The following is a 14577-nucleotide window of genomic DNA, read 5'->3' as shown; positions in this document are numbered from 1 at the left end:
TTGTGGAGACGACATTGAGGATAGACATAAGAAACTAAAAGAAAAGATGATGTGGGAACAAGTGAAATTGGCAGAACAGGGAATACATTTAGATAGTCAAATAGATGGACAGACAAAAGAACAGAGTCAGAGTGATAATGTGGCAAGTAGTGGTAAACAAAAGGGACGAATGAACAGAGAGGATGCGAAGAAACGATTTCCTTGTCATGGATGCGGAAAGCTTGGACATTAGAAGAACGAGTGTAGAAATATTCAGAATAATAATGGCCAAAATCAAAACTTAAATCCACAGACACAGAATGAGGGGTTTGTGAATCAACTGCAGCAGGTAGTTAATCAGAAGTATCAGTAGCCACCTGCCTCTATGCCAAATTTTGTGAATCAGGCACAGTACAGTGAGGATGCCGGATTTCTAGGAAGCTGTAAGAAAAATTGTGATTTCACAATATTTTTTGCAGAATAAAAATGAAGAAAACCTTTTAATGCAATGACGGTGCCTGAGGGGGGAGGAGGAGGAATGCGTACTTGGCGCATCCTTACCGGTACATCAGTCAGGTCCATGTGTTGATGGGAAAGTGGAAGGTAATGACATCACTTTTCTATTGGATACTGGTGCTACCCGTTCTACTGTGAGAACAGCAGACATCCCAACCCTACCCCTCTCGGGTGATTCAATCAGTGGTTGAAGTACCAACCAGAAGATCAGAACCTTCAAAGATATGCATTAATTTGTAGTCTGTGATTCAAGTCCAGTGAATTTCTTAGGCAGAGACCTTTTGTGTAAAATGAACTGCACAATTTTTTGCACACCGGATGGTGTTGCTTTGTTAAACCCCTGATGAAGATATGGTTTATAAAATTATGTTAGCCAAGCAAGGTACTGAAATAGACAAAATGTATTCATTAATGACAGAAAATTACTTACCAGAAGAGCTAAAAATGACTGTAAATCCAGAAATATGGGATTTTACTAGAAAAGAAATAGGTCTAATGGCAAACGTAGACCCAGTAAAAGTGACTGTGAAAGAAGGAGCAGTTTATCCGAACACCCAACAATACAAAATGAGTCCAGAAGTTGAAGCAGGAGTAGCTTCTGAAATTGATTGAATGATTAAACAAGGCATTCTAAAGGAAATAATTAGCAGTCCTTGTAATTCACCTATAATTGGTCTCAAAAAGCCTAACGGGAAGTATAGGATAGTGCAAGATTTAAGGAAAATCAATAACATTGTAGTACCATGTTGTCCAGTGGAGCCAAATCCAGCAGTGATTTTGTATCACATACACTGGAATGCTGGATGGTTTACTGTAATTTTATTTATTTATTTATTTGAAAAGTTTTATATGGAGCTAGCTAGACCCGGAGGTATCAGAGCGCTTTACATGAGGATCAGCGAGTTACAGGTTACATCAGTTAAATCAAAGACTCATGGAGGGAGGAGGAGGGGGAGGGAAGGAAACACAACGGGGACACAAGAAAAACAATGTCAGATGACCGGCTGGGTAGGTGACAGCCGATGGGGTGAAACAGGGACCAGACTCCTCTATAGCTGCATGTGACAGCTCCACCTGGCATCTGCCAAGGTTGCTCGTGCACCGAGGGAAGTACAAACAGTTTTGGTATTAGCCCAGAGTGACAGGTTACATAGTTACATCAATTAAATCAATGAATCTTGGAGGGAGGGGGAGGGAAGGAAACACAACAGGGAAACAAGGAAAACAATGTAAGATGACCGGCTGGGTAGGTGATGGCCGAGGGGGTGAAACCAGGGCCAGACTCCTCTATAGCGGCATATGACAGCTCCACCGGGCATCGGCCAAGGTTGCTCGTGCACAGAGGTTGGTATCCGTCCAAGGGGCATCGTCAAAGGTCCATCGAAAGTTCTAGCAAAGTACCACCGGGCATGGGCCATTTTGAATCGGGTCTGAGGTAAGTACAATGTTCAAGGTTTCAGTCCGGGGGCGTAGTCATAGATCAACTGGCAGCACCCATCCTGGAGTTACTGGGAGCTAAGACTTACTGTAGGGTTGATATGCTCTTGATAGCAATACTTCCAGGGGATGGGCCAGGACAGCCATCTTAAGGTCAGGCATATAAAATGTATGTATGTAGGGCACTCAGCTGTTGCTCCACGCAATTCTCTCGGTGTGAGTGAGGCTGTCATCGGACTAAGTGTAAAAAACAGTCCCATTGCTAGACTTTTGGGCTGTAGAGACCCGGATGTGAGCAACGAAATCTCGCTCCGGGCGCCTTATAAGGGTCAAGCACAGCCCCTTCCTGGCCCATCTTCGTGCAACTCTGCCACAACTTGCGGCCATTTTGGGGTCAGGCGGGCAGGAATGGATCCTCCCATCCACCTGGAGAGTATTGTGACCCCCCGACTCCCCCAAAGCTTCCTATTCGCCGGCGCGGGGTCCCCGTGATTGTGTCTCACGGATCCGCACCTCCTTGCACGGTGGTCATATGAAGTGGGGGTGGGGGCGCCGTGAGAGTTGCCCCTTGCCACCCTAGCAAGCGTTGCGATGCAGGGGAGCTTGAGGGTCCTCTCTGTATGGCCCGATGGCTAGCCTCGTGGTTTCTCCTTCTTAGTCCCTCAGGCACCTGGGAAACTCGCTTCCTTTCTTTGGGCTCTTGTGTTGGTTTCACTGTTCTCTAACACAGCATATTGGGCGCCATCTTAGGGTCAGGCACAGGCATCCCTGCTGGTCTTCATACCCCTTGGTGAGCTCAGCAGCTATTCATTTGCACCCTGACAACCAGTATCTTTTTTCGTTTAAATTTGAGGATCGTATTTTGGCATGGAGTCCATCTATTTTTAATCAGATTTGGAAAAATGTCCAGAAAAATTAGTTTTGCCCCGAAATTCAGGCTTAGTGCAATATATTGATGACCTGCGTGTGGCATCAAAGTGCAGAGATGATGGTGTCACTGATTCAATTAAACTATTAAATCATTTGGCAGAAGGAGGACACAAAGTATCTCCTGAAAAATTACAATTTTGCAAAACAGGAGTAAAATATTTGGGACACCAAATAGAAAGAGTGAGGAAAGTGACCACAGAAAGCATCAGAATAACAAGACAAATGCAATTGCCACAAACGCAGAGAGAAATCAGAATGTTTCTTAGATTTGTGAGATACTGCAGACAGTGGATTATTGGATTCTCCTAACTGGCGAAGCCTTTAATCCAGATGACACGAAAAAGAGCAAAAGATTCAATAGTTTGAGACGATGAAAGTGTAGAAGTTTTTGTGAAATTACGAAGCTGTTTATGTGAGGCCCCAGCCATAGGAATGCCTGACTATTCGAAAGAGTTTGCACTGTTCTGTTGTGAGAGAGCGGCTTATGCACTCAGTCTTAACCCAGAGACATGGATTAAGCCGACGTCCAGTAGCCTATTTTTCAGCTCCTTTGGATCCTGTAGTTTCAGCATTACCCGACTGTTTAAAATCAGTTGTTGCTACTTGTATGAGCATAGAACAAAGTGAGTCAACTGTGATGGGACATCCACTGAAGGTATATGTCCCGCATTCAGTCGAGATCCTATTGACAAGAAATCGAACTCAGCATCTTACCCCTAGTCGGATGACTAAGTACGAAAGAATTATTCTGGGAGCAAAAAATGTGACTGTAATCAGGTGTACGATGGTGAATCCAGCTACACTATTACCAGACCCCACATGTAAAGAAGTGAAAGATGGGGCAGAACATGATTGTTTAGATGTTACTGAGATGTGCACAAAACCACGACCGGACATACAAGAAGAACCACTGAAAGAGCCAGAACATGAGTTATTTGTTGATGGCTCTTGTTCAAGACTTGAAGATGGTGGACTGAGTGCAGCCTATGCTGTATGCAAATTGAAATCTGCACAAATTCTGATCACTTTAATTAAAGCATGCAAAATTGGGAAAAATTGGAGAGTGTTTGAATATTTACTGATAGCCAATATGGTTATGGGATTGTGCATGATTTTGGCCAGTTGTGGTCACAAAGGGGATACATGACTTCGTCAGGATCTCCTATCAGAAATGGAAAATGTGTTAAAAAAATTGATAAACCTTAACGAAGGCAACAGATTTCGTACATGCGAAACCTATTGGCTTTTCCAATGCTTGTTAGTCTAGCTTCCTTACAACCATGTACATGTATTTAAAAATATAATAAACTAGTTAAAACTTAAAAAAAATAAAACAGAAAAACACTTCAGCTTTGCAAAAATTTAATATTTCTTCAGTTAGGTTTGTTTTGCCTTCATGGCCACAGAGTCCTTGTGGCAGTTAACACTTCCGGTTTTCTGCCACTCATCATGGCATTCAGTCTCCAGAGAGGAATATAGTTTCAGAACTCATGTTGAGTACGAGCTGTTCAGCCTGCCCAGGTTCATCCTTTACATGCCCTGGAGTGCTTCCCATCAGTGTTTTAAACTGCACTTCACAGGAACAAACAGGTTCACTGGATAGTGAGTACCAGCACTTCTATGTTCACATTTAAAGGAATGCTTACCACCATCTAAATGATGCAGTGTAAAAAATCAGGAATAGCTAAGGTTAACAGGCAAACAAAGATGATGCATGGATTGCTGAAACTTTTCAACCACTTACCCAGAGTCACAAATCTGGGTTTAATCCATCGTTTTTTTGCTCACCACGCCACCCGAGTTTGGTCCCTGCCACATGCAAATCAGTCTTGACCCTGTTCCTCATAGGAACAGTCCAGCCCGAACTGCTTGAATCCAGTGGCACAGCGAGCAAGGGACCCACGTCTGGGTATACCCTTGCCAACTTAGGGCAAACACAGCATGATTGGGGGTGAGTGTTTGAAAAGTTTCAACACTTGGTCCATCAGTTTATTTTGTGATGTTACTTCATATGCCCCTAGTGGCTAAGGGTCCCTTGATCGCTGCGCCACTGGATTCAAGCTAGCCTCGCTGATGAGGGGTGATACCCTGACATCGGTCCCAGGATGCTTGGTTTCTGGTCCAGGGAGAACTTGGCCGGGCAGTTCGGGCTGTACTGTTCCCATAGGAAGCAGGGTCAACCCTGATTTACATATCGCTGGGTCTAAGCTGGGGTGACGTGGCGAACAAACCAACGATGGATTAAACCCAGATCTGTGACTGGGGGTGAGTATTTGAAAAGTTTCACCAATCCGTCCATCATTTTATTTTGTGATGTTGTAAGGTTCACAGGCGACTGTTAGCAGCCTCAACATTTCCAATCCGGACTGTCCATTGACAGAACATTTTTTTCATGCAGGTCAATGTAACTGTTTATCACAAAGCAGTGCAGCAGCTCCCTGAAGGACGCACACACTAGGTGTGTCTGCTGAATGAGGTTACCATACGACTCCGTCACCAAGGACACAACAGCTCAATCCTGAGATTTCCTTTTAATGATCAATTTAACTTAGCGGTACAACAGGTGCCACTGGTGGAACATCAACTACCAGAATCCATCTGACCAATACATTAAAACCTTGAACTGGCATCGCTGGTAAAGGAGTCAGATGGAAATCTTACTGCTGAAACATATTTTGCAGGCATTTATTTTTTAAGGCATTCGCAAACTTATTTTGAAGAACGCACACCCAGTAATTCTGCTGGGTAAAGAATGCAAGCACGAGAACTTATTTAAACATGCAAGGTAGCTCAGTCGGTTGCTGCTGCTTATGCAGATATCTGTGCATCCCGCAGAATATAGGTTTGCTAAAACGGCCATCATTGATTTCGGAGAACACGTTATTCACAACACTACGAAATAAAACTACTATACCCCGGATGACGCAAGAGGCTGTAATCAACTGGACTGAGCGAAATGAAAGGGCATTCGCATTCTGCATAAGGTAAGCACGTGGCTTGAAGTCAGCGTGCAAACAGTTTCAATTCAGGCTTTATTTTACTAACAACCGGAATTCTGCACTTTAACCAAAGTTATTCTACTGAAGACCACAGCTCCCAGACTGCACTAGGCTGTTACATGACAGAGGAAACGCTGCATCATAGGTGACACGGAATGCGGAAACCATCTCAAGTTGTTCACATGGCAGACCTAGGGTACCCCATACAATACTACACGGTTTTCTTTCTTAATTGCCTGCTGTTACTTGCAGTCCTTAATTTATAATACACTTTAACAACCCGACAAACACCGGAAAGGAAACTTGAAAGCAGACTGGGACGAAGAATTCCATCTCTCAAGGGACACCGCGTGGACTCTTCTGAAAAGCGCCTTCATATCTTGCTATCACTTCAAGCACTGTACCTTTCTTGTTGTCCATGGTTTCCTGGTGCAGACGGCACGCCTTGGAGGGAAAGAAGACAGACCGGAAAAATCCTGACGCGGACGGCTCTTGCACGAAGTTTAGCAGGAATGCATGGCATCCGCCAAGAGTTGCGGAAGGATAGTTTCGACCTGATTTTCCAGGGTCCACACCTAGGACGCCCAGCGCTGGCGCGAGCGAACTGCACCGCCCCCGGCGTCCTCAGGGCGGAGGGTGACCCCCGGCCGGTGCAGGCACCAGGACAAGGAACAACAAGTTGTCCGGTTCCAGCTGCGCGTGAGGAGCGCAGAGAGTTGTATCTGTGCGCGTGCAGTGACGTCAGACAGGAAGCGGGTGCCATAGACTGCCCGCCCGGCGGCCCCCAAAGCAGAGCCCGCGCGCGAGCCACGGCCGTCGCCTGCCGACCGGCGCTATTAAAAGACGCTCTTCTGAGAAGAGAAGAGGCTATATTTAGCGAGCAGGCAGCGTAACAATAAAGCACAGCACAGCCGGACCGTGCGTCGAAGGCTGCGCAACCAAAAGCAACCAGGGACGCACCTTCTTGGGGATATACGTCAGGCTCCGTTTTACCTGTCACACCTTCAGCTACTCCTCGATACTGAAGAGCGGTGTGCATATTGCCCATATTTGTAAAGGAAAGCCCATAAATGCAACGCCCAGCCTGCAAAGCGAAGTAGCAAAAATAGCCAGCGCAGAAGGTGTAAAAAAAAATCACAGAATCTAGGAGGCACTTATACTGGATATTATTATACATCGCTAACAAACTTCCTCAGGCATTTTAGGGCGCAATACTAGGTGGTGTCGAGGGCCAAAAAATAAACAATTTTCGCACCCCCTTTCCGTGCCAAACTACTGTGTAGGTGTAGTGCAATGCAAATCTACTCATCCATCCATCTCGATAAGCTAGGCACCCATTGTCCTCCCTCGACAGCTGGATGCCTGCCTTCGTGGACCTCAGAATACCGGGGCAATATATTTACATCTGCATTCTTACTAAATCTCATAAACATTCCACAAACATTCAGTTGTAGTCACTATGCACGAAGGCCATGCAACCCAGTGGCATATGTGACACTTCAGCCGGCAGCACTAAACATTCTGAGATGTAAAGGGAGAAGTATAACATTGTAAGCTTGAGTTTAGAAATCCAAGTATATAAAGGTCAGATTGCTAAAAATCAAGGACTCTTTGAAGGTGTCACACATAGCATGAAGACTCTTGTCATTTTTTAGAGCTGTTGTACATCAGATGGGCAGCTCAGTGTCCGGTTTTATCTGCTGTAACCCCAGCTACATGCAATTAACAGCAAACAGAAGGAAAAAAGTCCGGGGGAGGTTAAAATATCAGGTTGTATGACAGTTTTCCACTATCCTCTACCCTATTCCTATTTATTTTATTTATAAAGTTAAATATAGCCCGTCCGACGCCTATAATAATTCTAAACAAGCACTCCGATTTGCAACCATTTGATTGCCCAGCGATTAACCAGTCTCTGAAAGCATACACCAGCAGCACATATCAACCTTTCACTGACTCTGCACTACTAATACTTTCCTGTACTACCTCCAACTGTACACCTCAACCTACGAACATGTACTGCTACAGTTATTACATTTTGTCTCTACTATATCTAACAGTAAACCTCAAACCTAGCCTTTTCAGCTTAGCCCTTTTACCACTGTCTCAAGTACTATGTCCGGGGCCACTGGACTTATGCAATTCTGTGACTCCGGCGTTTTCTGAAAAGTTATGGATTTGCTGCAATCACAACAAAATCCATCACCTGCTGCATACTCTGCATATTTTAACAAAAAACTGTTTCTAGCTCAATCAGATCAAAAGTTACTGAAAACAGAGCAATACGTTTTCCTGCGCAGTGGAAGATTCTTCTCAAAGGATGACTGGACACTTATCAGTTGTTTATTGCTATATTTGGATAATAAACTGTACTAATAATAAAAAAATTCCCAGACAGTGTTACCATGTGTAAAAATGACAAAATATTGAAGTAATACCGTCACAAAATATGCCACATTATGCCGCATAATTTGCCTTTTCTTACTGCATAATTTAGTTAACTCTACTGCATAATTTAATCCTCTCCACCACATAATTCCAGTGCCCCTGGCTACTTCTAATGGTAGCCTCTATGATCCATACCTGCCAACTCACAAAATAACTTCACCATGTAAGAAGGGGGCATGGCCTTGGAGGGCAGGGGCTTGGTGCAGAGAGCTATCCAAGAGGCACTACTCTGCCTCTCACCAAGCCCCCACCCACCCCTCCCACACAAAACACACAATAAAGTGTCATCAAGGCAGTCTCCGATGTCCTGGGGTGTTTTCACACCTTTTAACGGACATCAACTGCATACAGCCTCCTAAAAAGAGCATGAAATCCACTGTTTACAGTTGTTTTCATGTGATTTCGGCTCCATTTGAAGGGAGCTGAAATCGTGGGATCCACAGTGGCACTTTGTGAGTTGGCAGGTATAATGGTCCATCACTACCTGCTCAGCCACTACTTCGAACCTTGCATCTAACAGCATACCTAAATCTACCACCATCTGGATTCCTACCATTTCTCCAACCCGTCAGATCTTCAAAGCATCACACATTCTACTGAGTCCTCCACTTTATGGAAACTACTTTTGACTCCTACCAGTTCCACGTCTGCAGTACTTCTTACTCTAGATTTCACTCGGAAGGGACCATGCACACGACTCCGGCGGTACGCTAAAAATGCCCGCTATTTACTGAAGAAATCCTGATGGCCCCATAACACTACAAGATCTGAACACGCAAAAATAAGCAAGATATTATTGGGGATATATCAGATTACCCTTGACATTATCCGTGTGATGCAGATGCCAATACCGAAAACTGCTGTATAACAGAGAAAATAACTAAGAAGTCAGACTAAACACAAAGAGAACTAGGAGACAGGCTTTTAAATGTTCTGTCTTTGATGTATTTCTGTCCAAGCGACGCAAGCTCTATCTATCACAGTTCTACTGATTTTAGAGCCCTGAAGAAGTTACGGTGGTGACGAAACGCGTTGGCAGCTAGCAATTTTCTGAATTTCCATTTTTTTGAATAAAAAGTCTTCCAATACAACTTTCAAGACTCGGACCTCACTCCTCTCTGGAAAGCGTTTATGTTATATATCTGGAAAATACTATTGCATTATTTAGCAAAAAATATAATCTGTATATAATTTTCCTTGTGCGGGTCACTTTGTTTCTTTTATTGTATGTGATGTTCTGCATCACTATTTAGGGGTTGTTTACGGGTCACAACCTCGACCAATACGCACAGGTTCCTGAGCACTAGATAACAGACTATATATAGTGGAATAGTGTGCAGGTAGAAAATAGCTCTGACCCCATCTTGTTGTATTGTTTACTCTAGATTTCACAAGATTTTGTCACACAGTCTGTGTGGTACTTTCACATAAGTTGTAATATTGCTCTAACAGAACGAGGCCTATGTCCCTACCAGGTCACCACACTTAAAAAAACAAAACACTTCCTAGTCGACCAAAAGGCACAACCTACACAGATCTGAAACACTGCTAACTCCTCACTATCTGAAACACTCACCCGAGCACTTCTTTACTTACTTCCATTCACTTCTGAATTAACATCGTCACCCTACACAAACTAACATTACACCCCCTGCTTACAATCATTGGAACATCAGAGGTGCCCCAGCCTGGTTGCTCTAGCTTTAATAGTAAGCTCCATGTATCACTGTTCCCCGTTTCCTTAGGACAATTCCCTTCAATCCCCCATTTCCTTTACCTCTACTGATTACAAGCACTCCCTCCAGCCACAGTTTTGAAATTTTGTGGCTCCCTTTTTTGTCCATGCACAATGACCTTTCCAGACTTCCTGTCTTGATGGTTTAATACTTTTTCAAACAAAGTATGTCCAAACTTACACTACAATCCGTGCAAAAAAATTAAGGGTGTGCATTTTTTTTCCCACCAGCAAAGTTTTGCAAAGTTCTTTATTTCCCCCATTACAAAATTTCCTGGTCTACCTATAGTCAGGGCCACTGGAATTATGCGATAGTGCAGCCACTGTATTTTTTTTGCATAATTATAGATTTGCCATATTTGTCACATAATCCATAATCTGCTGAATAGCCTGCAGATAAAAAAAATGTTTCTAGCTCAAACGGTTAAAAAATCACTAAAAATACAGCAACATGTGTTGCCTTGTAGCAGAAGACCCTTTGCAAAGGTTGACTGACCACCTTTCTGTTGCATATTGGTACATTTGGGTGTTAAATTGGTGTTACTGAGGAGCAACCAATGCCAAGACAGTGTTTAAAATAACAAAATAATAAAGTACTACTAACAACGAGTAAGAGCCACATTACACCGCATAATTTTCTCCCCTGCCGCATAATTCCAGTGACCCTGCCTACAGCTGGATTACCCTTCTCAGTACAGTCGGATGATTTTCAAAATAGCGAGATAATTTTCACTCTACTGGAACCCAGGCAAACTGAAAATGCATGCAAATTTTGTTTCTCAAGTTTATCTTTGATAGACCTATTCAATACGCAAAGGCATAGTTGGAAGAGCTATTTCTACATACAATGGCACTGCAGAGAATAGAAACAGTGTTTTATGCACACCATATCTTGTGCAGCATCTTTCTGGTAGCATTAAATAAGAATATATGCAACATACATTGTTGCAAAAGTCACGATTATCACGCGGATGCGGGACAGCAAATGACTGCAAGTTTTTTCATAGCTGCGATGGTTGCAAAAAAAAGAATATAAAAAAAAAACCTTCTGGACATCTTTATTAGCATTATGACAGAACTCTTTCTTAAAATGATGGCATATCCAACAGCAGAGCTTTCTCAAACACGCTTTGACCAAGTTCACCTTGTAAAAACCATAACATAGAGAGACAAATTGGGAGGGGTAGTGTTTGGGGAGTAAGGATAAGTACGATTTTGAACGTAAGGAAACTAGGTTCCTTTTCTACAGACTGGCAATCGTATGAGATAACCCTTAAGTCGTCAGCCATGACACAAGCGCCGAGGATACAGACAGACCATGCTGAGTCAGTCATCTGTCAGACACCTTGGGTGCAAGAGACAGTCTACCCACGAGAATGAAATCACTGCTTAGTCCATCAGCAGGTGCTCACATTCGCGGTGACGCTTCAGGGTAGATGTTCCCTCGAGGCGTACGAGAGCGGGAAGGGGACAGGATTGAAGACGATTTTTTTTAAATTAAATTCCTGGTTTGCATCTGACTCGCCTCTAAGAAACACGGGCAGTTAATCATCTGAAAAAATAAGGATACAAATGCAATTTTCAGGAAAGGACTAGAATTTACTTGGAAACATGTGATAATATGAGGTATAAAGTAGCCTCTGCAGTACATTTTAAGGATAATGCAAGTCACAGAGGAGTTCCATAACCATACAGAAGAACGAGGCCAAAGGAAGAGTTTCTTTATAAGGTTATGGAACTCTGAGGTGACTTGCAATATCCTTATCATGTAAACCAGGGGGTACTTTATCCCATATAATACATTGTGACATCATCACCTTTTCAAGAAACCACTTAAAACCTTGGTGTTTAGCTCTTTCATATGAAAGAGAGAGCATATTTGCTAAGATGAAAAACAAAAATGAAATCTCTAGTGCAAAATTAAACACATCAAAAATCTGTTTTTTGTTGCAAAGATATCAAAAACAGTTATATACAAGTCACTTTAAAAGAGCAGTACTTGCTTGACTCTGTAGAAACATGCAGAAAGATTCTACCTTTTCTCTAACTAACTAGTGCAAATAATAAATATTTTCTGTAAGCTAAAAAATAGAGCATGAGAATGAAAAGCAAAATGTGTTTGTTGCTTTGAACAGCGGCTTCAATTATGCCCTGTAACCTGAACTGCCTTTCACCTCGGCTGTTAGGTCTGGCATTGTAACATCAGAACTCAACTGCAATAACTTATAAATGTTGAGCTCTGCCATCTTTTCTTTATGATCGATGACTGGGTGCATCACAAGTTGCCGATTATAAAGAAATTAGAGACTGGTGTTTATACAGGGATTACACAATCAATCAATCAGCAATCTTATAAAAAGCGTGAGGGCCTCAAGGAGCTGAGTGGGGGTCTTCGGTTCAGTCGAAGAGCCAGGTCTTGAGGTCCTTCCTGAATTGCGGCAGCGATGGTGATTGCATGAGGTGCAGAGGAAGGGAGTTCCAGGTCTTCGCGGAAAAGTAGGAGAAGGATCTTCCTCCAACCGTAGTCTTGCAGAACAGTGAGCTGGTGGCCAGGGCCAGTTGGGCACAGCGGAGAAGTCTGGTAGGAGTGTAGGAGAGGCTGTGGTTAAGGTATGCAAAACCTGCGTTCTGAACGGCTTTGTAGGTGTGCATGCGAAGCTTGAAGGTGATTCTTTTCTTTACAGGTAACCAGTGAACGTCTCGCAAGTGGCCGGTGATGTAGTTGCAGTGTGGCATGTTCAGGATAAGTCTGGCGGAGGCGTTCTGGACGGTCTGCAGTTTTTTGGGGGGAGTTTCTGGGTGGTGCCGGAATAGATTGTATTGCCGTAATCAACTCTGCTGCTGACGAGCGCATGGGTGATCCCATGTATTAAAACAGAATACATTCTATTTGAGGACACTAACACTGCTCACCAGAGGCATCAAACACCTGAAGCTGTGTCACATTACAAGTGCAAAACTGAAATAACAAAAACTCTTCTGACTCAAGTTATTTGGTGCGCAAAACCTGCATACATATCTGTCAATACACCAGCATTTAGAGGGTGTCACCCACTTTCTTAGAGTTGAATCCCCATTAACCTAATGGGATAACCCTCTTAAATGCATATCGCTCACATTTTGTTATTCTAGATGCCAACAGGTATGCATATAGTCAGGTCAAAGGTCAACAACCTGAGGTATAATGTACATGGTCCGGTCAGGGCGTGGCCAGGCTGCCAACCAAGATGGCCACGTTGCGCTGTAGCTCTGCCAGCCAACCCGATATCCTTCCCCATAATCCACACTGCGATGTCATCCTTTACTACTGAAATCCAAGAGGCGGCTAATGTTCCTAAGGAACTATTTCAGACAGTCACTGCACTAATGAGGTGTCCTCGGGATGTGATCTTTTTCCCCGATCAAAATTTCATACATAAATTAGCCAGATTCTTTCAGAACAAGGTTCAATCGGTGTACAATGAACTTTCTAGAGTAGCAGTTGACACCAAAGGAAAAGATCCTGTTCAGCCTTTCTCCGGGGTCAGGGAACCAGGTTTATCCCAATTCTCAATCAGAAGAAAAAGTAGCTAACCTATTGCTGCAAATCAAATCTGGTTCCCCTCTGGACCCCTGCCCACCGTCTATATTACATCTGGCGCCAGAAGAAATACGTTCTGCTCTATCTCCTGTGTTAAATACTACTCTCTCCACAGGAGTCTATTCTTTACAGTGGAAAATGGCTTGTATTCGTCCCCTTCTAAAGAAACCAAAATTGGACCCACTAGATGAAAAAACTATCGCCCCATCTCCTGTCTACCGCTCCCTGCCAAAGTGCTTAAGAAGTGCAAAAACAACAATTGATGGACAGAATGCAGAACAATGTCATACATTCACCCCAGTACAGAGATCTGGGCCTAAATCCATTGTTTTTTTGCACTCCACACCACCCCAAGTCAGACATGGCCATATGCAAATCAGCCTTGACCCTGTGCCTCATGGGAACAGTCCAGCCCGAACTGCCAAGCCATGTCTTTCCTGGACCGGAATCAAGCATCCAAGGACCGGTTTCTGGCTATCAGCCTTCATCAGCCTGGATAACTTGACTCCAGAGGTGTGGAGAGCATGGGACTCACGTCTGAGCATACCCATCCCACTCGGGGTGACAAATGCAAAAACAACAATTGATGGACAGAATGCAGAACAATGTCATACATTCACCCCAGTACAGAGATCTGGGCCTAAATCCATTGTTTTTTTGCACTCCACACCACCCCAGGTCAGACATGGCCATATGCAAATCAGCCTTGACCCTGTGCCTCATGGGAACAGTCCAGCCCGAACTGCCAAGCCATGTCTTTCCTGGACCGGAATCAAGCATCCAAGGACCGGTTTCTGGCTATCAGCCTTCATCAGCCTGGATAGCTTGACTCCAGTGGTGTGGAGAGCATGGGACTCACGTCTGAGCATACCAATCCCACTCGGGGTGACAAATGCAAAAACAACAATTGATGGACAGAATGCAGAACAATGTCATACATTCACCCCAGTACA

The 14577-nt window shown here is 43.7% G+C and overlaps 1 protein-coding gene across 4 annotated transcripts in view; it reads right to left on the bottom strand.

Moving 5' to 3' along the window:
- The window catches only part of MAP2K3 (mitogen-activated protein kinase kinase 3), a 470125-nt gene that overhangs the window by 310590 nt on the left and 144958 nt on the right, over nucleotides 1–14577 (bottom strand). Inside the window, exon 1 of one of the 4 annotated variants that reach the window (XM_078665240.1) lies at nucleotides 6266–6296. The exons of the other annotated variants lie outside the window; for them this stretch is intronic. Within the exon in view, the coding sequence (XP_078521366.1) occupies nucleotides 6266–6281 (16 nt within the window). The 5' untranslated portion in view covers nucleotides 6282–6296. Of the gene's footprint in view, nucleotides 1–6265; nucleotides 6297–14577 lie in introns of those variants that run through there. 4 annotated transcript variants of the gene reach the window in all.

This window comes from Lissotriton helveticus, chromosome 10 (genome assembly GCF_964261635.1).
Source record: "Lissotriton helveticus chromosome 10, aLisHel1.1, whole genome shotgun sequence".
NCBI classification, from domain to species: domain Eukaryota; kingdom Metazoa; phylum Chordata; class Amphibia; order Caudata; family Salamandridae; genus Lissotriton; species Lissotriton helveticus.
Note: the sequence above shows the minus strand (reverse complement) of the source record. Positions and strands in the feature narration are given on the sequence as shown.